This window comes from Delphinus delphis, chromosome 15 (assembly GCF_949987515.2).
Source record: "Delphinus delphis chromosome 15, mDelDel1.2, whole genome shotgun sequence".
NCBI lineage: Eukaryota > Metazoa > Chordata > Mammalia > Artiodactyla > Delphinidae > Delphinus > Delphinus delphis.
The window spans coordinates 54,191,278-54,217,279 of record NC_082697.1 but is presented as its reverse complement, the minus strand read 5'-3'; the positions used below and the strand labels follow the sequence as shown (position 1 = coordinate 54,217,279).

The 26,002-nt window shown below is 44.2% G+C and overlaps 1 protein-coding gene across 8 annotated transcripts in view; it reads right to left on the bottom strand.

Moving 5' to 3' along the window:
• Window positions 1-26,002, bottom strand: part of RBFOX1 (RNA binding fox-1 homolog 1) — a 1,483,287-nt gene that overhangs the window by 1,196,704 nt on the left and 260,581 nt on the right. For all 8 annotated transcript variants that reach the window (XM_060031701.2, XM_060031707.2, XM_060031700.2 and 5 more), the window contains exon 2: window positions 19,130-19,192. In XM_060031701.2, the coding sequence (XP_059887684.1) occupies window positions 19,130-19,192 (63 nt within the window). The remainder of the gene's footprint in view (window positions 1-19,129; window positions 19,193-26,002) is intronic.

The window sequence follows — 26,002 nt, the reverse complement described above, 5'->3', positions numbered from 1 at the left end:
ACGTGTCCCCCAAAGATGTGACCTCCCCCCCTTGGCCTCCCCTCCCCGTCTTTTCCAGCCTGCTTCTGCTCATAATTTAGTTGTGGGTGAGTGATGCCTGACTTTCCCACAACCCCTATCCTTCCTGACTCCTCACTGAGGATTCAGATACCCCTGTTTCATGATCCCTTAGCACCCATAACATCCATCATACTTGGTAGCACTTCTTCAAGTCCGGAGTGCCGGACTCATCCTGCTTTTCGTGACACTTCCCTGGTTTTAGTGTAGAAGTCCCACCTCTCAGGAAATCCCTCAATTCTGGGAAATCTGGGACATCTGATCACCTTATCAAGTCGGCCTTCCTCAGCAGCACAGGGCCTGGCATCTAGTAGATACTCGATCGAATATTAATGAATAAATGGATTTCACTCTTCATCACCTTCTACTGCAGGCACACACGTTTCTAGTCTGTTCCCTTCCACTCTTACACTTCTATCTGATCATCTAAGTTTGCACCCAGTGACTACATCCTGAGTGTTATCCAATTCTGTGATTATGCCAGTCCCTTAAGGGCTATGTCCCCACATACCATCCTTCCCAGCTAATCTTGCTTCCTTCTCCTGTGTGATGAGAATGGGTTCTTGACTCAATCATTCAATGAAACAAATCTTTATTGTGTACCTACCTCAAAAGCAAATGTTAAATGCCTTTGGATAAATTTCTATAGCGTTTGAAATATTTTGTGCTCTCAAAAATGAACATAGGGCTTCCCTGGTGGCGCAGTGGTTGAGAGTCCGCCTGCCGATGCAGGGGACACGGGTTCGTGCCCCGGTCTGGGAGGACCCCACATGCCGCGGAGCGGCTGGGCCCATGAGCCACGGCCGCTGAGCCTGCGCGTCCGGAGCCTGTGCTCCGCAACGGGAGAGGCCACAACAGTGAGAGGCCCGCGTACCGGAAAAAAAAAAAAAAAAAGAAAGAAAAAAAAAGAACATAAATTATGATAATGGTACCATCTATGAAAAGTTGGTTTTTTGGAGAAGAATGAATTTTTTCAGGTCTCTTGGGGGCTTTTTTGTATCTTAAAAGAGGAATAAATTCAGAATTATGTGGCCAGGTATTCTCTACTGGGGATTTCTAACCTTTGAAGTACTCCTTTTTTAAAAAAAGCAAAAACTTAAGTTTCACCCAGCGACCAAGTTCTACTTTTTTTTTTTTTTTCTGGTTCCAATGTCCGAATTGTATGGGAACTAGTCTTGGCTTTATCTGTATAAGGCTGTGGTTTTCAAATGTTAATGTTAATAAAAATCATGTTATGTGCCTATTCAAAATTCAGATTCCTGCTCAGCCACACCCCTGGAGTTTTTGTTTTAGAATCTGTAAACTGGTTTTCTAGTAAGTAGCTTCAGGGATTGCCATGGACAGCGCCTTAATAAACTTTAAAGCATGGAAAGCTATCAAAGGAGCAATGTGGTATAAATGATAGGTAATCTTGATAAAGTCCCTTTAAAAGCTTATAATTATGGGGCAAAGATGCATGTATATGTTTATGGATTGGAGTGGGAAGGCATTCAAGGAAGGGGGTGGAGATAATAAAATGTTCATAAAATATTATATTTAATGGCAAAAGAAAAAATCTTCCTATTGTCACTGCTAGATAATCTTACTTAAAGGTATCTGATATGTGGAATAGAGACCTCCTGAATAAAAATGTCTAGTATTGCCCATCCCTCATATAGAATAAAAACAAAATGTGAGAATAAAAATCTTGTTTTCTGACTCACTTAGTGAGTTGGCTTGAATTGGGATTGAGATAAGAGCATTCTGCCTTCCTCATAAGCACTAGCTCGTACCCAAAGGGTGTTGGCCCACCAGGAAGATATAAAGATGTCTTTGTAGGGATATTCAAAAGGAGAAGATTTCCTCTTAATGCAGGACCCTTTTTCTATGATGGTCTCTGCTAGTGCTACTTTAAAACATCTTTCACAGAGATGGTCTTGTAAAGATGCATGATGCCAAATATTTATTTAATCCTTTCTAAGACATTTATTAATTAGAGAGAAAATGGAAGAACTAAGTGGTACTGGCTGCCTTACAGCATGTGTCCTTTAAGCCTGCGTGCCTGCCTCTGCCGGGCTGCATGGAGGAGAGCGCTATCTGCTACACACTCTGCTCAGAGACTTACTTCTGAATTACTTGTTTTCATCCATCCGCACACTTCAACTTCTCTATGATCTTGACTCTCTCAGCCCACAGCATACATTTGTATCCTCATTCTATCATTTGCTTATATTTTAGGTTTGCTTCAGGTTGGGTCGCCCTGGTACAACCTTGGCTTTTCACAAAAATGGCAGTGATTCATCTCTCTCACCCCAGATTCCCTTCTCAGAAACTATCCCTGTCAGGAAAGCAGGATACAGACAAGACTTGGCATCACCATCTTTGACTCTAAATGCATCACTAAGAAGACCATTAGACATCATAGGGACATCCTTTTTGGGTATTTTTGGGAGTGAGGGTAAGGGGGATCAACGTGGCTGAGCGTACATTTCTTAAGACACATGCGGGCTTCCTTGGTGGCGCAGTAGTTGAGAGTCTGCCTGCCGATGCAGGGGACACGGGTTCGTGCCCCAGTCCGGGAAGATCCCACATGCCGCGGAGCGGCTGCGCCCGTGAGCCATGGTTGCTGAGCCTGCGTCTGGAGCCTGGGCTCCGCAAGGGGAGAGGCCACAACAGTGAGAGGCCCGCGTACCGCAAAAAAAAAAAAAAAAAAAAGACACATGCAAGTTCATTATATAGATAAATATAAAGCATTTCTAGAATAGCCCCCATGGAAAGAAACTGTTGAGTAATAAGAAGTGCTCTAAGCTTTTAAGTTTCAAAAAATGGGTCAGATTGAAAAATGCTTTTCTCAATGCAATTTTAAGTTCCTTTAAGATAGGAATTATGTTAGAAGCTGCCCTTAATCACAAAAGAAAATGGGAACAGTGATTTGCACGTAGTAGACTTTCAATAAATGGTATTTATTGAATCTGATATTTATCGGATATGATATAACACTGGCTGGGCTCCAAGCAGCCTTGAAATGTTTGTTCTAGATCACTTGCACTAATGGGCTAAAGGATCTTCTACGTCCTCTTTGACCTTCTGCTGCAGCTACGCATCTGGTCTTGCTTATATATTGCTACAGTCCCTCTGCATCGCGTGTTCCGCTATGAAAACTGTTGTCACATCTACTGTATCATCTGATTCTCACACCAGCTCTTTCGAAAACCTTATGGCTTTCATAGATGAGAAGACTGAGGCCGAGGGAAGTTGGGAATTGGCAAAGATCTCACAGGTATTGCGTGCTGAGGCTGGAGCCGGAGCGACAGTTTTAGACTCAAAATTCTGCCCATCTGTGGGTTTTAAATCCAGTCCTCTCTACAGCACTCCACGATGTACTGTCTCTTCAGGAGCTCCGGAGGACAAAGCCAGCTCTGACACTTTCTACCTGTGGGTCTTGACTTCTCTGAGCCAGTATCCTCATCGGCAAACGGAACTAAGGATCCATGACAGTCACTGAGCCTTCTGATTTGTTGATCCATTTTCCAAATGAGAAAAGCAAAGCTCAGAGAGGACGAGAAGCTTCCAACCATCGGAGGCTGGTTTCAAAGACGGCAGCTTGATTCTACCGTCCCTCAGCTCTCCTCCCCTGGCTCCCTGCTTTCCTCACCCACCACTGATGCTTATTATGCGCCTGGAAAACCAGGTGATGCGCACAGAGTAATGATAGAGATGTAAAATATCACAAGGCACTTTACATGTTTTTATGACGTATTTTCCACTTTTATTTATTTTTAAATTTTCAAGTTCACTCCATTTTTATTATAATTAATAGGGGCGGTTAAGAAAATGTCTCCCTAGACGCATTTACCAACAGCACATCTCTACAACTTCCTTTGCTGGCTCTGTTCTCTGATAAAGCATCTGCTTAGAGAGATTCAGGAAGGATACAGCAGCACAGAGTGCCAAGGCCTTCCACCTGGGACCCATACAAATTCAAAAATGAGAACATCAGCTTCAAAGCCATCATATTCCATTCTAAATTGCCTTTCCCTGAAATTAATGGAACCAAGTCTCCCAGTCCGCCCTGTGTGTTGAACAGTATAATCTGCAACAGAATCCAATAGCATAAATTGATTAAACCCCATCAAATGGTATTCCCTAAACAACTTTCCTTGCAATTAAACAATTGTGTTGAAAAGGAACTTGGTTAGAAATCCTAATAGGTATCGCCAACGGAACTGTAACATTCCTCATGAGGCTCTAGGATGACATTGCTCCCTTTTGCTTGACAGTAATATGAAATGAAATCATCTTAATATTTACTCACCAAATCAAGTAGATACAGTCTCCAGAAGCAAACAGCTCCCCTCTCTGACCACAAGGGAAAATGTTCTCCTGTCTAGGGTAGAATGATAATACTTGGCACACGTGCTACCACTCCCCCTTCCTGTACCCCTGGAAGACATTGCTAATCAATCACAGCACTTTCCTGCTGAGCTCAGATGCATTCTTCTCAACAAAACTACAGGGTGCCTTTCCTAATCAGAACTGGCAAGCAAGAAGAAATCTATTTGCCTGCCCTCTGTCTAAAGTTTGATTTCACTAAGCCTAGACACAAAACTCCCTATGACTCAATCCAGATACTCAGATTTGAAAGTGCCTAAATCCATGGGATCTTGAACCTTTTCTCACTATATAATGACCACTCTGAAACATTCGGTTGACTTTTAATAAAACTACTTCTCTCAAGTGGCTGACAAATTGTTCTTATCTTCCTCAGCACCTCTAGCCAGTATTTCTCAATAACCCTAAAGTAATACTTGCATTTCCTCTCCAAGTTCTTATTTCCTTCTTTAATCAAGGCAAATCTATTCAACTGTTAAAATCTACCTCTAGAAAAATCCTTCTGAGTCCAACCATTCCATTTCCTACTCCACCATTCTAAAAACAGAGTAATGTTAATTCACTTAAATTGTTCTTTAGCCTTCAGGTTATTAAGTAGTTATGCCTTTCTGAGGATTAGCATAAGGTGGTGTTCTTTTATTTCTCCAACAAATGAGGAAGTAGAAAATCATCTAGTGATGTGAAAAAATCCTAATTGATAAATAATGAAACTGATAGGTGATATGTAGGGTTTTTTTTTTTGTTGTTTGTTTTTTTGCGGTATGCGGGCCTCTCACTGTTGTGGCCTCTCCCGTTGCGGAGCACAGGCTCCGGACACGCAGGCTCAGCGGCCATGGCTCACGGGCCTAGCCGCTCCGCAGCATGTGGGATCTTCCCCGACCGGGGCACAAACCCATGTCCCCCACATCGGCAGGTGGACTCTCAACCACTGTGCCACCAGGGAAGCCCTGTTTGTTTGTTTTTTTTTAAGAAAAACACTCCACGTTTCTAAGCATTCATTTATAAAATATATTTTAGAAACCAAGTTATAATGCCTATGCGATTATACGTTTAAACATGTGTCACCTATTTTACACTTAATGAAACTATTTTAAAAATTCAACGGAATAAACGTGCAAGATCTTATTGGCTTTATCCAACAATTCATGAATTGGGCAGCATCCAATATAGCAGACAGAAAGGAGCTCCGAGGAGCTGTACGAAACGAAAGACTTTTATAGGCAGAGGGAGCAGAAACAAGGCAGCTATACTAGGCAAAAAAGGGGACTGTTTATTGCAAAGTTACCTTCCTTTAGGGGATAGGGTTCTATCAGTCAGATGACTTAAGGAGTGTTGATCAGGCAATTTCTGACTGACTTGTTTAAGGTTCCATTTCCAGGAGAGCCGAAGCTTAGCTAAGTGACTCCATTTAGGGTCTGTTGTCTTATTTTTAAGACATGCAAGAAAATACCTGTATTTTTAAATTAAAATTTTAAGAGTTTTCAGGTGTGTAGAAATGACTGGACCCATTCTACAGAGAGAATTATGAAAAAAATCAAGAATGAAAAGCTAATGAAAAATTAGACAAATGACAGAAATGACTGAGACAAAAGAGAAGTTAGGATGATAAAGAGAGACTTTTTTAAGAGGAACTGAATAAAAAAGCAGACTAGAAATGGAGAAGTCTTAGGACTAAAAAAGAGAAGTATCAGATACAGAAAAAACAGCTTTAAACAACATGCAAGAACACACCACAGGAAAGACATGTTAGGACCTTGAGAACCTCAGTGTGTGGCAATGGAGTCAGTGATGGAATACAATGAATACTTCAGCATGTTTTCACCTAACTAATAAGATCTACTAGAATGGCCCAGGCTTTGGAAAAGTCCAGCTAATATACTGACTTGTATACACCCCATAACTTTTATAGAAAGAAATTGGCATCCTCAGAAAAACCTTATTTTTATGTTTTTCAACACCTATTTAACTTTTCTAGTCCATGTCAAGGTTTACGCTGACTTACTCTTCTCTAAAAAGGTGGAATATTTTAAATAATTCACTAAAATAGTAGACTCTGGAAAACCAAATGGCTGGTGAAGGGCATCTTCTTCACCTGCCTTCCTGGTCCAGTACCTGAGTGCAGTCCTGAGGAGCCCTAACCAGCATCTGTGTGTGTGTGTGCGTGTCTGTGTGTGTATGTATATATGTTATGGCACTCCAAGTTGTCATATGAACATTTTATAAAGGAGAGACTTGATGTTCAGAGAGCTTAAGTAAATTAGTCATAGCTGCAGAGTCTTACAGTCAAAGCTATCTCTAACAATGCTGCCTATTAACGTAGCTTATAATTGCTACTCGACCTTTCTAATACATGCTTGAAGCATCCCCATCTTCGGAAATCTTGACTCCCCGCGGGGTGGAAAGACTTATTTATGTCCTGCAATTATTTTCCCCTTTGTTTGGCTAAAATGTCTCACACAGTGACAGGTACATAATAAGCACTCAGTAAATGCAAGTTGATTGAATTTAGCTCTTCCTGCCTTACATGTTGCCATAAAAGTCTCTTAATACTGCTTTCATTTTCATAGCTATTGATTCAATTATTCTTCCTCAAATCTGAAATGAAGCTGGCCGCCCCTCCTCCCAGGAATCCACATGTTAGTAGCATCTTCATTCTTCTTCCATTTACATCTAACTAATGATTTCCCTGCTACCTCACATTCCATTGGTGTTACACAAACTGCTGCGACAGCCCTATCTCCTGCAGGCATCGCTTGTATCTTTTCAGCAGCCTGTTGTAACACAGGTGACAGAACGATTAAGAAGGTCAGCCTTCAATGCATGAGGAACTTATGTAAAGCAAATGGTGTCATCTGAGGTACAACCTGTGACAGCGGCAAAGGGAAATGGAGGAGCCAGCAGGACTGCCTCCAAGTGGGGAAGAAGAAACTATTTACCCATTCCTGGGGCAAAACAGAAAATCAAAAAACAAAAACAAAACAAAACAAAAACCAGCTTTGTGATTTCTGCACGACTTAGAATATAGTGGTGCTGCTAACTGATGCACGGAAGAATTGAGCAAACGCATTTTATGCAATGTGGAATAGAGGATGATGATGGTGGATGGATGGATGGATGGTTCCATAAATACACAGACTGATGGGCAAATAGATAGCTAGACAGGTGGATAGGATCCTTGAACTTTTCTCCATCCCCATAGTTACAACCCCATGACAAGCCAAGGTCATTCCTCTCTCCTAGACTTTCAACACACCTCTTAACTGTTGTCCTTGCTTCCACTTTGCCTCTGTCCAAGCCATCTTCAGTACAGTAGCCAGAGCAATATTGTTAAAAGCACAAGTATAATCATGTTCCTTACTTTTCCAGATCCTTTAATGACTGCCCCCAGCACTGAGAGGAAAATCTGAAATCTGTACTTTGATGGCTCTCTCTCCCTGTCCACTCTTTCAACACCACCAAATGCCCCTTTGCTAGCACTTCATTCCAACCACACCTTCTTTTAGTTCGTCAAAGGCCCCCAATGTCTTGCCCTACCCCCAGCGACTTCTCCCTAGAATGTTTCAACTTAAATATCAATTCCTTGATCACTCAAATTAAGTTACCATACTCTGTACGGACTCTTAAAACATGCTGTATGTTTATCTCACAGTAGATACTACAATTTATACTTATACATTTATTTGTATGGCTGTTTGTCTATATTTGTTTCCTCTGGAGACTATAAGCCCCAGGGGTCTGGGAAACTTGCTTGTTTTGTTTATCACTATGTCCCCGGCAGCTAGCACCATGCGTGGCATAGAAGAGGATTCAACGTGTATCTGTCAAAGTGCATGAAAGCACGGCTCCAGCCACCTGCTTAATACAGTGAGATGGCCATTCCTGTAGGGATGAGACGAGGACAAGGATCTCCCATGAGACAGTGGGACACCAGTTCTGATGCCTCTCCTTGGACCACATCCCTGATCAGAGCTCTCACAAGGGGAATAGAGGGCTCGACACGTACCGTCAGCAACTCTGAGCTCAGCACCATGAGGGCTGCTGAGGAGAATGCTAAGATGCACAAGCCTTCTCAGGAGCTCTGTGCACATGTGGCACCTCCTGGCTCTTCAAAATCACATTTGCAGAGTCAGCCTTAAGAAAGGAGCTTGTAACCTGTGTCAGCCGCCACCATGCGGAGGTAGGACCAGGTGCTCTGAATAACAAGGTCTTTTTTTTTTTTTTACTTTAGACTGAAATAGATGTAATCCTTCTTGACTTCCCCATCCCCATAATTCTGTTTTAAAATATTTATGAACACATATGAATATTCATGGTATTAAAAATATATATGTATATTTTATATATGTACTACATATAAAATCTCAAAGGCACAATTCAGTTCCTTGCTTGTTAGTCCTCCACCTTTGTTTTCTGGTTTTCTTTCTCAGAATAGAACTTCAGTTGCAACCCAGTGAAAACTCTGATGGGAGAGTCGAACCACTTTGAGTCCACAGGCATGTTGAGCATCAGAAGGACTCAGGCTTGTGGCGCTTGGTGGCTCTACTTTCCCTTGACTAACAAGAGCCTCTGTTTAATGCAGAGTCCCTGGTAACCACAGAGAAGGCTTCAGTTTCTATTTTCACAGTGTAGTATACTTGACGCTTCTCATTCTTTCTTTGCATGGAGAGAAAGAGGAAGAGGAAGGAAAGCTCCACAGAAGTTTATCTTTAATCACACCGGTCATCAACGCCACCTACTTTATAGAATTATAAAAGCAACCTAAACATTACCTGAGATCTTCAGGCACCACAAGCATCCAATCCCTGTTGAAGCCAAAAGTCCTTGTCACTATGTCTTGGATGAAATGCACAGCCCCATCGGCAATTCTGACCCCGGGTCCTGCACATCAAAAGAACTTAGTGCAGTGGCCAAGACTGTGGGCTCCAGGGACTTCCCTGGTGGTCCCGTGGTTAGGACTTCACCTTCCAATGCAGGGTGTGTGGGTTTGATCCCTGGTCGGGGACCTAAAATCCCACATGCCTCACGGCCAAAAAAAAATAAAAAATCATTTTTAAAAAAGCAATATTGTAACAAATTCAATAAAGGCTTAAAAAAAAAAAAGTGTGGACTCCAGACTCAAGATGGCTGGAGGCCAACCCAACCCCACCACTTGAAGGTCATCTGAGTACCAGCAACCCATGCAACCTCTTCAAGGGTCGGTTTCCTCATCTGCAAAACCGCAGAAGTTAGCAGAACCCATCTCACAGGTCCTCACGAGGATGAAACGAGGTGATGCACACACAACACTTAGCCCAAGGCCTGGCATGTAAGCAAATGTCCTACACCTTAGCTGTTACCTTCAAAATGATTGAGGACAACACCTGTCTTCCTCGGCAAGGACCCAGGCAGGAACTCAGCACTTCATGAAACGTCCATAAAAATCTCGCTCTCAAAAACATTTTAAATATAAGTGTATGAACGGATAGGTTAGCTTTACTCTTTGGAGTCACGGGAACAGGGCAGACAGAGTGGACGATTGGATTATGACAAAGCGGACGACTTCAAACTGAACTTTTGTACAAGCCACTGATTTCCTCGGGGACCTTCCCCGCACACTTTCTGGTTGGATTCTGTGCCTCAGTTCTCCTCCCAGCTTCTTGCCCATCAGACCACAACCAGGTCTCCCCCAACTAAAACAGAGCAGTGTTTTTGCTACTATCTTTTGCTGAACTGATGGCTGCCAGGATTCTGCTCTCAGCATCCCACTCCCCAGCCCAAAGGTTTTTCCCAAGCAGACACCCTCTCCCCGGCAAGAGGAATTTTTATTTAATCTTCGCAAGAAACCCATGGGTCACTATTGTTGTCCCCGTTATCGAAGAGGACACTGGGGCTGACAAAGATTACGTAACTTTTCCCAAATTTGCATAACTGATAATTAGAGAGCCAAGATTTGAATCCCCATTTAGTTGTCTTAAAATCTGTGCTTTTTCCACCATGACGGCTGCTTCCCTTACTTGAATCGAAATGAACTTAGATTACTGGATGTAACCCACTGGCACACACAGCCAAAAGGCTCACAATCTGACCTAGCAATGCACAACTTTTACGAACTTCTACCCAGAGAATTTTCAGAGAGTACTGGAGTGGATGGTCCATAAAATTAGACTGAGAACACAGTGCCTGTAACAGAGTTCTCATGAATGAAGTTATGGATATAACAAGGATACATGGGGCTAGAGAACCATCAGACTCCTGATTTCCAGAATCTCTAAACCCTTGTCAAGAGATAACATGACATTCATCTCAGATCACTCAAAGGAGAAGTTCTTGAATTACGCTAGTCTCAGAAATAACGTCTTGTGGCAGAATCCATGGATTCCTAAGCTCCGTTTTCCTTGGGGCATTGCCGCGTCAGAGACTAGTGGGCTATTTCCTAATCTGGCTTCTCCCTCTACTCTGTGAGCTCCTTGAAGGTAAAGATTTGATCTAACTCACATTTCCAGCTCCACTGCCTAGCTCCTCTTAAATATAATCAGAATCCTCTTTATGGGCTAATAAAACATAGGCAGCTAAGAGTAGAAAGCCCAAAATACAATGAGCTGGTTGTAAATTAACACCATCCATTTACGGAAAAAAAAAAAAAAAACTTAGCCATATGCACCCAAAGTCATAAAGATGCTCTTATCCTTTGACTGTGTAATTCCCCCCAGGGGTACATCTCCAGGAAGTTATCCTAAGGAAGAAAACTCTATAGATCCTAAGTAATTAACTCTGGCAATAATGTTGTTAAAGAACGGAAACCTCCAGATATTCCATAATAAAGCATCATCCTGCTGATATATTGCGTAACCCTCAAAATTACGATTGTAGGAAGTGATAGAGCAACATGGAAACAAATGCTCAAGCTAAAACTTAAATGAAGATATCATAACACCAATTCACAAGCCCATGATGGCCATGGCACTGGACCACGTATCTGGACAGGCATGACACAGAAAAGTGGGGAAGGAATTCACTGCTGTGGTTTGTGGCAGTGGTGCAGATAAGAAAGATTGAGGGGCAGGTAAACCTTGTTTCCTCGCCATCTTTAGAGAGTTATTTGGGTGATAAGTTTCCAATGGGCACAAAGAAGGTGAGGGAGAGCTTGGATTCTGTTCTGAAACGGAAGGCGGGCACTTGGAACAGAGCCCCTGGGTGAGAGAGCCCAGCTTTGCATGCAAGACGTGGAGATTCCCCTTCCTGGAGCCAGAGCTGCACCGGCTGTGGTGAGCGATCAATGCTCTCGGCCATCTGCTCAGGCGCTGTGAAGGCAGCCATGTGTCCTCCTGCCTGGACACTGGGGAGGCCACCGATCACTAGTCAATCTGCTTGAGATTGCCTCCGATGATTAGTGTGTAATGACTCAGGTAGGTCATGGCCAGGGACGTTTCTGTTATTAATGCTTTAGCAGCTGTAAATGGGCATTGATTCTGCAGACAGAGGTTTATGGTTTATTGGTCGGGAGAGCCCAGCCCTGTGCACTGTCAATGGTCACTTCTGGGGGAGCAAACACCCTGCAAGGGCATCATACTGATACTTTGCAGAAGGGTAAGGAAGGCCCAGGAGGAACGCCAGCCAGCTCCAAAAGGAAAAAACAAACAACAACAACAAACAAACCTGGCCAGGGAAGATGGAAGAGAAGAATTTACCTCTAACAGGGCTAACTCTTGGCCCCTCCCACATCTGAGATGGATCTAATCATTCCCTTGCATTCTGAGTCCAACATCTATTCTTCTCTGTGATTGGCTGCTCCAGGATAGTTAACATAACTTGGATTGTTTTATTTACTTAAATTTTATCTTAAAATTTTATCATGAATTCAGGGCCCTGTGTCTGTCTGATCACTGTAATATCCCCAGCACCCAGCAAGAAGCCAGTTTTTTCAGTTATTTGTCAATGAATGAGTGCATAATGACATTAGCAGGGTAAGAATGTTCACTTATATGTCACTGTCTTAGCACCCTGAACTGCAATGTACCACGATACAGTTTTTCAAGATGATATATCCTTCTTAAATACGGGGACTGAGGTCCAATGAATTAAAGAACCTGCCAATGTACACATACACGCATGCACACATGTCAGTCAGTGGGAGAAGAGATAACTTCTCAGATATGTAATTGCTCTGAATAACAGCAATGGTAATCACCGTTACCATTTATTTAGTGCTGACTGTATGCCAGGCCAGAGTTGGGATGGGTACTTTCTGAGGCAAGAATCCTCATTTGTGGGAATAATCACCTGAATTCAAAAGAAACTAGCCACATGTTTAAAAAAATATTCTGCTAATCAGCACTTGGAGAAAGTTTACCTTTCTGTTTTGGAGCTTCTCAAAAGTTGAAGAAATCGGTAGCCTCCCGCATTTGGAGAAACCAAATTCCTTGTTTCCATAATGTATTAACCGCCATTTTACCAAACTTTTTCTTTGTCTTTTGCAATTTCCAACCATTACTACAGGTTCACCAATGTCTTACATAAAAAAACCTCACATTACAATGTTGAATAGAAACAGCAAGTAGATCTAATCTTCAGCTTAAGTGAAGGGATTTAGCAGAAATCCCAAGTCACTGTTTTCCTTGGGTCAGTCAGCTGGTAACTGATGAATAATCAGGATGAATACAAAGATTCTGCCTCTTAGGTGTTCAAGCCAGTATAAGAGGTTGCAGGCAAAACCTGCTTCTATTTCCTCTAATTCTCTAATGCAACCTGTGAGTGAGGACCAAACTATATCAACCTATTAAGGCAGTAAAGAGAAAGCAGAATATCAGTACTGCATTAGTCTCAAACCTACCTGGTGCATTTTCTTGTCCAGGAGACAAGGGGCTCACTTCTGCCCGCAGGTGGGGGCAGGGAAGCACCACTGCTGGTCATAACTCATCAATCTCTGCCTTGCTGAGATAACGACACTCCCCTTTAGCCTTCTCTTCTGTGGCCTAGTTTTATCTTTCTTGTTTCTTCACTGAATTCCAAGTTAGAAGGGGCCTTAGTTACAGACTATTTGAGTTCAATTCATTATTATTAGTATCAGTATTATTTTAATGAGGAAATTTAAATTTGGTCAAATGTGTTGTTAAGAATCACAGGGTCGGGGACTTCGCTGGTGGTCCAGTGGTTAAGACTTCGCCTTCCAATGCAGGCGATGCAGGTTCAACCCCTGGTCAGGGAGCTAAGATCCCATTTACTCACAGCCAAAAAACCAAAACATAAAGCAGAAGCAATATTGTAACAAATTCAATAAAGACTTTAAAAATGGTCCACATCAAAAAAAAAAGTCTTAAAAAAAAAAAATCACACAGTCAATTAGTAATGCCAGAACACAGGCCTGGTTCTCTTGATTTTTCAAAGACTGGTCTAGATTGGGACATGGGGTGGAGGTGGACTGTGGGGGATTATGGATGACAGAATGGTTAAAAGTACAAATAGGGTGATCATCTTTCACAGCATTAATCCTTCATTCAAAATAGATATGTGCTTCTCATTTGGGAGGTGTTAGAGATAGAGCAGTAAGTGAGACAGACACACACCATGCCTTCTAGATCCTCCAGCCCAATGGAGGAGACAAGATAATACACAAGTAATAAATTGGATAATTGGAGTCATGATGAGTGCCATGGCAGAGTCAAACTAGGTGAAATGATGGAGAATCACAAGGCAGGCCTCGGGGGCCACTTCAGCCTTCTCTCTTCTCTATCCATGGTCCTGAAATCCTACTGCCACACAAATCTTCCTTATAACTTTCATTCTTTCTTACCTTCCCCTGTTCCAACAATAAGGGAGAAGAAGGAGATGTTTTTCTTCTTCTGTTTCTCTGCCTATACTCTCCTCTATTGCCTCCCATTTGCATACACTCATTAAATCAAAAATATCGCTGAGTTCCTACTCCCAATCTGGCAGAGGGGAGATAGAGAGAGAAGGAAGAATTTATCAGAGCTCTGCTTTGCAGCAGCTTAAGAAAGACAAGAGACACGTACGGAATGTGTGAAAAAGGGTGTCTGCTGGTAGCTGGTGGTTGGTCAAATGACAAAGCAAATGAGAAGGTCAGTGAGCATCTTTTTCTGTGCCCTCTAGACCATGGGACTCCAAATCAACTGGCATGAAACCCACCCTGGCCATCAATTAAATTAATGCTCTTATGTTGTTCCTGCTCTTGCTTCTCCTCCCTCTTGAATTCCAAATGATGCATGACCTCTCCCATTTCCAGCCAAGCTGTTGAGTTCTCTAACTCGAGAGAATTCCACCTCCTTGGGTGACAATCATTGCTCTTTCCTTCCTATTCACCCTTGCACTGTTCTACTCTTGTCTGCTCCGCTGAGCTCCAGATCCTAAAAATATTATCATGGGGGTCATCCTTCTACACAGTAAAGAGACTTCGTATTTTCTTTATCTACAAAGGGGAATCAAGGAACTCAAGCACACAGGGAAAATTTCCTTCACCAGGAGGGTCTTAACAGAAACGTACACAGAAGTATAGACATCTCTATACTAAGAGCACAGGTGAGAGACCAAGAATAGCAAATGCTTGGAGTTGGGAAATAAACACATTTAGAAGCCAAGAGATCAACCTGCCCAACTGGAACAGAAGGTCTTTAGAGATCCTCGGAGAGATCCCTAAAGTGTTAGGTAGGGACTAGCTTACTGAAAAAGTAACTAGACAATATTCATGCTTCAGGAATGTTAGTCCTTCAATATATAGGATGGAATCCAGGGGAAGGTAGCATGAGGACCACTTAGGAGGAGTTTACACCCATGTAAAGAAGGAGTTTGTGGAGTGGTATGCCAACAGAGGGGGTGGAAGTGAGCCTTTTAGAGGGCCCAGATCAAAGACTCATCCCTCTCTTGGTGGTGGATGAAGAAGACAAAGTCAGTGGTGACTGAAGCCTGGGACTGGGGTACCTGGGGAGAGAACGGTGTCCTTGGGTGAGTGAGTGGGGTTTGGTCTGATTGTAGGGTTGGGCTTTTGGAGTCAGAAATGACAGCCAGAAGTAAGTGGAGAGATACAGCAATCTGTGTTGCACATGGCACTGGAATTCAGTGACAGATCTGGAGCCAGTTGTTCTAGGTCTAGCAGTTGACAAAGCAGAGGTAGAAGCTTTGAAGAAGAACATTGAGTGGTAAGCAGAGAACAAAAAATAGCCATTAGGGTGACCCAGTTCTAATGTCAGTTCTGTTTCTCCCACTTACATAATGCTCCCTCAGAAGGTGAGATGAATTCATTTATCTGTTCATCCCCCCATATCTCTCCATGTGCTCACCCATCACTATATCCAACAAGTACTGATTGTCTGTTATGGCCGTTACTACAGTAGACATTATGGACATAATCAGAGCTTATATATTATTTAACAACCAGCGTAAGTCAGGTACCAACCAGTTAGAATGGATGCATGCTGGAGGATGGTGCAGGAGGGTCATTAACCCTTCAGTTCTGGATCAAGGGTCCATGTGGGGGGATAAAGCATATGGAATTGCAGGGTGTGAAAGATGCTTAGGGATCTGGGACAGAAGGAGTTTACCAACCCATGTCCACACTAAGCTATAACAGCTGATTATTATCAGCCTGGGTGCAAGAATGGACAATTTAGACCTGGCCCCTGTATTCAGAGGGCCTATGATCTAGAGATGCTCCATGCAACACGGTAGCCTGTTACTACCACGTGATGCTGTTTACACTTAAATTAATTAAAAATAAGTAAAATCACAAACGTAGTTCCTCAGTTGCAGAAGCCACACGTTAAAGTGCTTGATGGCCATATCTGGCTAGTGGTAAACGTACTGCACAGCACAGATAAAGAATATTCTCAACATCATAGAAAATTCTATTGGATGGCACTGGACTAAAGAAAAAGACAAACATTAGATTAATTTTTGCTCAGTTAAGGAATTAATTATAATTTTGACATAGCATGCCATGAAAGTGTAATCTGACAGGAGACAGAGGTCAAAGGAAGGCTTCCACTGCAAGTTAAATTTAAAAGTTGTTTGGGACCTCCCTGGAGATCCAGTGGTTAAGAATCCACCTTCCAGTGCATGGGATGTGGGTTCGATCCCTGGTCAGGGAACTAAGATCCCACATACCGCAGGGCAACTAAGCCTGCACGCCGCAACGACTGAGGCTGTGCGCTCTAGAGCCTGCACACCACAGCCAGAGAGAAGCCCGCGTGCCTCAATGAAAATCCCCCGTGCCGCAACTAAGACCCAACGCAGCCGAATAAAACAAACAAACAAAAACAAAACAAAACAAAAACAAACGATGTTGTAGGAAATTACTCTGAGGCTGAAGTCCAACAAATGACCCTACTACCACCAGCCTCCTGCAGCTTTCCTTCCAGACACAGGTCATAAAGGGATGTGGGGAGCTAGAAGCCTACATAGACGTAGGGTCATGTGAGCTAACTCTCTGCATCACGTACATTGGCCAATCTGTGTCCAAAGGGCTCCAGTACACATGGAACATTCTGGAAACAAAAAATAAACAACACACGATAGCTAAACTTTCAAAGCAGGAAATGGACATTGATTTTCTGAAGCCAACAGAGACATCAAACCCTGTCTCAGAGCAAGAGAAGATTTTAGCCACAACATCAGTCCAGGTACAGCGTTAGATCTGAGCAAATTCCAACTGCAAAGTCATTGCTCCCCATCAAATCCCATGAGGGGCTGGAGCAGTTTCCTGACCCCCACGAGGTACCACACATGTGACTGGTGAAGAGGACACAAGGACCAGGCACGTAGCCCAACGCAGATGTCAGATCATCTGCTTTCCTAGTAACCAAGCAACCTCCCAGAACTCCACCTACATTCTAGGAGAAGTGACTTGTTGGCCCTGGGAGTCGATTCTCTGTGCTAGAGAAGCTATGATCACAAGGAAAGCATGGGAAGCTATTAGGCACAGAGACAGGGCAACAGCTCTAAATACCCCCAGTGAGGAGGTGTTCCATTTCTTCCTTTTTAATTTTTCAAAAAATTATCAGATATCTGCACACTGGTTTGGAGCAGCAAATTAATAAGTTTTTCCTCTTCCAACTGCAGTTCTAGATATGGAAATACCATATCCAAAGACAAATTAACATGAGTTCCTTACAACACTGTACTAATTATCTCAGGGACTAGAGCCTCCCCTAGGTTAGAAACATCAGCTCCAATCCAGGAAAGGCACATGGGTTTCTTCCCGAGAGCAGTAACTTGTATCATGTCCAGAAGGTAAAGAGAAAGGTGGGAGGATCATAGATCATCAGAAAACCCATCCTCAAAACCTTCCTCCCTCTACCCCTCCCCCGTCTGCTCCAGCACCACCGAGGCATCCAGGAGAAGGAAACTACTTGAAACAGGAACAGCTAAAGCAACATGCATATTTAACTTCACACCAAATAGATCTGAACAGACTGCATGCCAAACAGCCCCCTCCTTGTTTCGCTTACAAAATCCCCCAGTTTTCAAGAAATGCTGTAGCCTGAAATTCAAAGGCATTAACGGATAGATGTGGCATGTAGGGAATTAGACATGAAGTTTCCTTTCTTATTGGGAACAAAAGCTGTGGGTCTAATCTCCTGTGTGATACAAGCTTTAGCTGATCAGGGTTACAGGAAATCATTCTGATGTGCCGAGCCGGCGAATACACCATCTTTTTATTTCTTTCCGTCTCCTCCTCCCCAGCTCCCTTCGCATATGCAAATGCCATAGCAATAAGGGGAGTCTTGAAATACCACTGAGGGTGAAAGAATTCCCTTTGATCAGCCTCTCCCAGGCCTGGAGTCCCACAGCCTCCAATTCTACCTGCCCCTTTATGATATTTGATGTGTCAAATTAGTCACCTCCACTCTCAGAGGTAGAATATGTTAAGAAATTCTGAAACCTATGAAGGAAGCTACATCTTGGAAAAAACTAAATATTTCCTTAAGTTAGCCTTTTTAAATTTTGATATTTATGGTTACATTATTACAGATTTCTTCCCCAAACAAGCTGCTCGCCAGCAGAACTCCTGGAGAGGAGAGCTGATGGCAGAGACTTTATGGAGATGCAGTGTCACCACTACCCCGAATGCTGGTGTATCAGAAAAAATAAGGGTTGGAGAAATTGGACAAAATACTGCTAGCTTCACCAAAAATAAAGTCCTTGCGTCCAATAAGACAGGCAGACGGCAGAAAGTGCTTACTTGCTAAAAACAAATGAAATTTCCAAAATGTACCCCAGCATCTTAAAGTACAGAATTTCTTTTCTGAAGTAATTTCTATATAGGAGTAATGTATTCTGGCTCAGAAAGAGCAAAATGAACTGTTCTTAAATGCTTCAAGAAATATACGGTCTCACTAACTCCTCTGATTGCTGCCACTTCTTTTGACTTTGCAGGGTCCTATGACTGGGAGAGGGGGACAATGTCTCCTGATGAGAAAAATTTAGGGAACAAAAAGAAAACAAAAGCACATTTAATTTAACCCCCAGGCAGTAATGGTAGGTTTAACCCATCCACACTCTCAGACATTTTCTCTATTCTTTTCCGGGGTTCTATCTAGCAAAGCCTCTTCTCATCTCTGAATCCAACGCAGTGGTACAAAAAAGAAAGACACAGGCAGGCAGCAAAGTGTTTGTGGGAACCCCAGGCCTGCAGAAGAGACTTTTCATCACAAACAGGATCAAAGCAATGGATGGAATTCTGTAATGACCTTCCAAAAGCGGTAGCACTTACTGAATGTTGAGTCTGATCAAGGAAGCTGTAAGTTCCACTTGCATGAGTTCTTTGAGCAGTTTCCTAGGGAGTAAGAGAAGGGAAGACTTTAGTATTGAGGAATGTATCCTTGAATTGTGTCTGTATCTTTTCTTGTCATAGTAATATCTGGTTAACCTCTAAAATAGGTGCTTGATTATATGGTAAATTTAACAATGACAATGGCGATGATGATGAAAATGATTAACAGCAAATCTTCAAATATATTTTCATAGCATGCTTTCACACTCCAATTAGGAAGGCGTTACTATTTTCTCCACTTCAGAAGAGGAAACTGAGATTCGCACAGCTCAAGTAAGTTGAGCAAAGTATGCATACAGGTAGGGGAGCTTGGATTTGAACCTGGGCAGTTGGGCACCAAGTTTAGAACCATTCTGCTATACTCCTGTCTTACACAGTGAGCCCTTTGTCACAGGATGTGTTCAAGGATGGGAGATTGATCTTTCAGGGATATTATTGCGGAATCTCCTGAACTGAGTTAGGCAGAATGAAACCAACTCTAAATTTCCTTTCAATTCTAGAACTTGAAGATTCTGTAATGCTCAATCCCGTGATAGCTAGGGTTCCAAGTGACTTCATTTAGCAATGAATAAAATTGTGATATAAGGTGTCCCATCAATAATAAATTTTATAAACATGGCTACTGTCACCCAATCAGAGGGAGGAAGATTCATTTTTATTAATATTTAAATAAACCTAATATCACCTGAGCTGCAAATGGCCATTATAATATCATATAACTCAGTGAGTAGGGGGAAAGGTCATCTTCAACCAGAAAAATCAAGATTTACTAACAGAGGGACTTCACTGGTGGTGCAGTGGTTAAAAATCCGCCTGCCAATGCAGGGGATACGGGTTCGAGCCCTGGTCCAGGAAGATCCCACATGCCACGGAGCAACCAAGCCTGTGCGCCACAACTACTGAGCCTGCGCTCTAGAGCCTGTGCTTCGCAACAAGAGAAGCCACCACAGTGAGAAGCCCGTGCACCACAACGATGAGTAGCCCCTGTTCGCCACAACTATAGAAAGCCCGCACACAGCAACGAAGACCCAATGCAGCCAAAAATAAATTAATTAATTAATTAAAAAAAAAAGATTTACTAATAAATCTGAAAGACGTATACGGCACCTTGCACCAACGAGAGTTGGCCCTGACTTGCTTCCTTTCTGGAAGAAACTTAAGTAGCAGAGGTGGGACTGGTTTTCAGTGTTCTAGAATCCTGATCCAGTGCTCTTTCAATTACTCCTGTAAAGCAGGGTTATAACTTATACCCAGACTCAATGCAATTCACAAGTTTCAGAGCTCAATTATAAACATGATTGGCAGATATATGTTTAAAAAATACTCTTCCCCTTTTTAATATGCACCATTGTTTTTAAACTTCACGTTTTTTTTAAACTTCACTAGCACTGGTGTTGATAAATTAGAATATCTGATAACATCAAGAGGTTCCAAAATACTGGAAAGAGAGAGACCAGTGGCTGGAGAGGCCTGAGGGTATAGACAGCTATGAAGCTTGAGGATGGTGGTAACAGTGCTTATCCATCTGTAACCAAGCAGGACCCTATGGGGCCTTCCCAGGATAGACCCTCACCATGTCCTCTGCCTGCTTCTTGTTTGTAGAAAAGCTCTAGTCTTCCAGGTCTCCCCTGAGTCACAAAAGCTTGGCTTAAGAATTAATGTTTGAAAGGTTGTAAACATGTTGGGACAAAAGTAGAGTTGGGCCAGGAGAACTAGAAACAATTTAAACAGTAAATCAATCATACGGCAGTCACAGAATCTTTAGTTCCTCCCTGAAGTACATAGATAATAGTATCTGATGCCCATTCCTGAGTTGTTTTACAGGTACTAAAACCCCCAACAAATGGACAAAGTTAACTACATGATGACCATGAGTATGTAACCCCCAGACCTGCTGGAGCCTGAGAATTGATCATGTTAACCCCAGTGACACCACCCTGTTACCCCAACATCAAGCAATCAGAGAACTGTGCATAAGCTGATCACACACCCTGTGACCTCCCTCCCTCGTCTTGCCCTTAAAAACTCTTCCCTGAAATCCAGAAGGGGAGTTAGGGTTTTTTGAGCATTAGCTGCCTTCCTTGTCTGGTGCCCACAGTGAATGTGGTACTTCCCTTCACCACAGCCTAGTGTCAGTAGATTGGCTTTACTGTGAGTGGGAGAATGGACCAAGGTTTGATTCAGTGACACATCCATCCATCCAAGCACCTTCCATCCTTCTTTCCTTCATTCAATCCATCCTTCCTTCCTTCCTTCCTTCCATCCATCCACATCTCCACTACCTACTAGCTTTGTGACCACAGATAAGTCACTTAACCTTTCTTTGTCTCAGTAAAATGCAAATAAACATAGTACCTACCTCAGTGGATAGAGGTGAGTATTAAAAGTTAATAGTTGGGGGCTTCCTTGGTGGTGCAGTGGTTAAGAATCCACCTGCCAACGCAGGGGACAGGGGTTCGATCCCTGGCCCAGGAAGATCCTACATGCTATGGAGCAACTAAGCCCATGCGCCACAACTACTGAGCCTGCGCTCTACAGCCCGTGAGCCACAGCTACTGAGTCCGCATGCCACAACTACTGAGGCCCGCGCGCCTAGAGCCCGTGCTCCACAACAAGAGAGGCCACAACAGTGAGATGCCCATGCACCACAACAAAGAGTAGCCCCTGCTCGCCGCAACTAGAGAAAGCCCGCGCACGGCAACAAAGACCCAACACAGCCAAAAATAAAACACAAGTAAATAAATAAATTTATTTTTTTAAAAAGTTAATATTTGTAAGGCAGTTAGCATTGTGCCTGGTACAAAGTCGATGCCGTTTAAAATTTTATTATTATTTATTAAGTCTTTTTGAATGCCTAACACTGTCCTCCTGATGCCTACAGTCTACTGGGGAAGACAGAACTTGGTCAGGGATGCTGGGGGAGGCCTTGCCAGGAAGTGGAAGTGGGGTTGAGATCTTAATGATGAGAAGAATGCGACCAGAAGAAGTGGAAAGAAGACTTAGGACAGTTAGGAAATGAATAGTCAAACTATACGGTTATCTTCTGTAAATTCATAGTATGCCTCAGCTGGAGATTATCTGTGCCCTAATAATAGAAATAGCAGCAGTAGTAGAGCCTAGGTAGACTGATCATATATCCATAGATATAATTTTGCGGTACGCGGGCCTCTCACTGCTGTGGCCTCTCCCGTTGCGGAGCACAGGCTCAGCGGCCATGGCTGACGGGCCCAGCCGCTCCGCGGCATGTGGGATCTTCCCGGACCAGGGCAAGGACCCGTGTCCCCTGCATCGGCAGGTGGGCTCTCAACCACTGCGCCACCAGGGAAGCCCCATAGATATACTTATTATAGGTCCTACGATCAAGTTCAACCTTCTTAACCCCTGTCCCTCCTCCTCTCCAGTTGTTTCCTCCATCCCCTAAGACACTCACTCACATTGAAGATCCAGCTAAATTGAACTACTTTGAAAGACACGTAGCACTATACACCTCCAACCCTTTGGCCACGTCTTCCTTCCAGAGCTCCCCATCACCTGGCCCGATTTGAACTCATTCTTCAAGGTCCACCCAAATGTAAACTTCTCTCTGTAACTTTCATTGACCCATCCAGCTGGACTGATTTTTTTCCAGGTGTCCCATGGCCTTTTGCACATTCCTCTATCTGAACAAGAATCATACACTCTCTCTAACCCACTGCAGCATTGGCCTGTCCAGGCTGTGGACTCCTGGAGGGCAAGGACAATGTTCTATCGAACCCAGTTGCCTTGCCGCCCGGCACAGTGCCCAGCCTCTTAGCAGCTGCTCACCACATTGGAAAGCCTAGGAAGCTCGCTGACCCAAAGTGCTACAGCACCAAGGAAGGGCCCTGAGCTTTACTCCAGAAAGAAGTTTTCTCTGAGCATCATGGCCTTCTATGGTGCTCCCCTACTTGGCATGCAGGTGATAAGATTAATTTCACATCCATGTCAGCTTCATGCCCACACCTTTGGATCTGTTTTTAATCCAACCTGCAGTTGAAATGAATTTTATACCCCCCCATCCTTTACACTAATAAGAATCTGTCAAATCCTTTAGGTGGATTGTTTTATAAAAACAAAGGCTGAGAACTATTGTTACAAGGTGAGAATAGAAATGGTCATTAGCAATGGCACCAGACAGCAAGGAAAATCTAAGGATCTAGAGTTCCAAAGCAGTGATGTCACTTAAAATGAAACAAAACAAAACTAAGACTGTCCTGAGTTTGTAATTCCTCTCACAAACTACCTAAAGGGCAATCTGTGACCAGGGAGAATCTTGGGTCCCAGTGAAATTGGATGGAATTTTCATGGCACTGAGACGATGCACCGGCTAAAGAGCTGTGAGTGAAGGGAACAGAAAGGACGTCGGAACAAAGGCAGGCGGAGCTGCGCACTCCGTGCATTAGCTGCAGTTCCCTCGGCACTCCATCCAAATGGATGCACAGACAGCGAGCCAATTACTTCCAAGATGCTGAAGTTGATGACCCCTGGGCAGGCAGTGCGTAGTTTAAGCTTCTAACTCGGACTCTCTCAACAGGGCTGGCTACTGCAACGTTTCTACTTCCACAGAATCGGCCACGCACTGCTTCATGGATTCCTGCACACGGGTGACCATGATGAGCTGCTGAGACCTCCTGTCTCTACACCTGCCCCTCTCAGCCCCCCACGGAGCAGGCAGAGCAATCTTTCCAAGCTATGAATGCACCCACGTTACTTGACGGTTTCAACCCTAGGTGGACGGCTGCCCATTCCGTTGAGGACAAAGCTCACGACGGTGGGGGACACAGGCTGACGCCCCACATGGTGTGCTCCTAGCCACAGCCTCAGCCTTGTTTGTTCGTTAGTGAGCAGTCACACCCTCCCTCCAGACCCCTTGTGTTACCAGCCCCAGGGACCTGCCAGTTCTGGGTCACATCTTACTCCCCACCAGCCACAGGGATGCTCTGTAGGCTGTGTCTTTGACCTGGGATGCTCTTAACACCCAATCAGCTCTCATCGTTACTTCCTCATGGAAACCTTGGCCACACGGTCTCACGAGCCCATTGTCTTTCCTTCATAGTGCATCTCACAGCTGTCTCTTCACAGTCAGCTGAAAACGCTCTAATTCAAGCCTGCCTGTGTCACCAGCATGCCGGCTCCATGAGGGCAGGGATCACGTGTGTCTGCTCACCGTTTTAACTCTACCTCTGACCACACTGCAGTGGATATGGAAGGCATGTGATAGTACTTGCTGAAGGAAGGATGAAAGTGAGTGAGGGAGAGGGGAGAGAAGAGAGGAAGGAAGGGAGGGAGGGAGGGAGGGAAGGAGGCAGGCTTTCTCACCCTGTGGCTAACTTTAGACACACTTCCGGTGACTACCAGCTTCTCTAAGAGCTATTTCCCTCCCCCACCTCATCTCCACGTAGCTCAGTCCAGAAATCAGGTCTGAGGTACCTGACCCTTGGTTCCCTTAGGGCTGTGTTGAGTAGGGATGAGATGTCACCTGATCCAAGTTCAGTTTTCTTCCGGGAATTTGCACAGCGCTGCGAAGTTTCCGCCGGCTCCCAGAACTGAGAACTCGCTTATTGTGGGGTCACTGTTCCCTGCCACGTACTCAGCAAGAAGGGAAGCAGCCACGCTCTGGAGCAGGAAGAACAGAGTAGAGAGGCAAAGAGGCAAGAGTGCAGGGGCCCCGAGGCAGAGGGCTCCGGGTGGGCGTGGGGGCTGCCTCGTTGACGGATGACCCAGCTGCTCAGGATGCCTGACCCTCCTGGTACTGACCGCACCTCCCGACTCTCACGGCTGAGACTCACTTCTGGGCTGCGTAATGGATGTCCCCGTTTTTCGAGCTATTTTGAGTGGGTCTCTGTTACTTGCCAACAAAAGAGTCACGTGTCTCAAAGGGTGGCATCTCCCCCAGCTGGGAGGCTTCTCCAGCAGCTCTGCCTTCAAATACGCCCGCTGTATCTTGACCACATCGGTGATCATGACCACGTGCGCTCTCTCCAAGCTTCTCAGCGGCCCCTGACCTTATTCAGGTGTCTGGAGCTTAACTGTTCTTAAAGGGGCCCTGAAGCCACATCAGCACAGAGTAATGCAGCTGGTACCATAGGGGCTTAATAACGTGCGATCTGGCAATGGTGGAGCGTGGAGGGGCAGGCGCCAATCACTCCTGGGATGGGAGGCAAGCGGGCCAGAATGGGAGGTGCATGACAGCTTCCTTAGGGTGGAGACGGCGATCCTCCCCAAGGGAATCCAGTGACTCTCAGCTACATGACATGAGGCTGCTGACCACTGGCCGCCACTGCAGTAGTGATCTGCCCAGCCGTGCTCGGCCATGCAAATGATTTGCCGTGTCCCTGGATTCGCTGCAGGATCTCAGCACCTGAGCTCCAGACTCAAGACCAATGCATCATTTTACTGTGAACTTGCGGTCTGTTTTCTAAGGGGTGCCGTGGGTTAAAGCACCATCTCCCACTGCAGTCAGGCATGAGCACCCATGCAGCAAGGCCGGCATGGGACACTCGTTGAGCTGATTGTCCCGCACCATCTCTTCTTGCATCTTACCCCGTTCCCACATCCGATGCCTGGTCTGTATTGAGTATTCCCCCAAAGGTCATGTTCTTCCCCTTTTGCCTTTGTTGAATAAGTGACTGAGCTGAACAAGAACAAAAGCCAACAGCCAATAGTTCTAAGCTAAAATGGAATCCTCACCCCACTCCAACCTCACCAGCCTTTGCCCTGGCTGCCTCCCTTGCCTGGGAGTCTGTTCTCTTTTCGTCTGCCTGGGGAACAGGGACCTAACCTATCACATCCTTG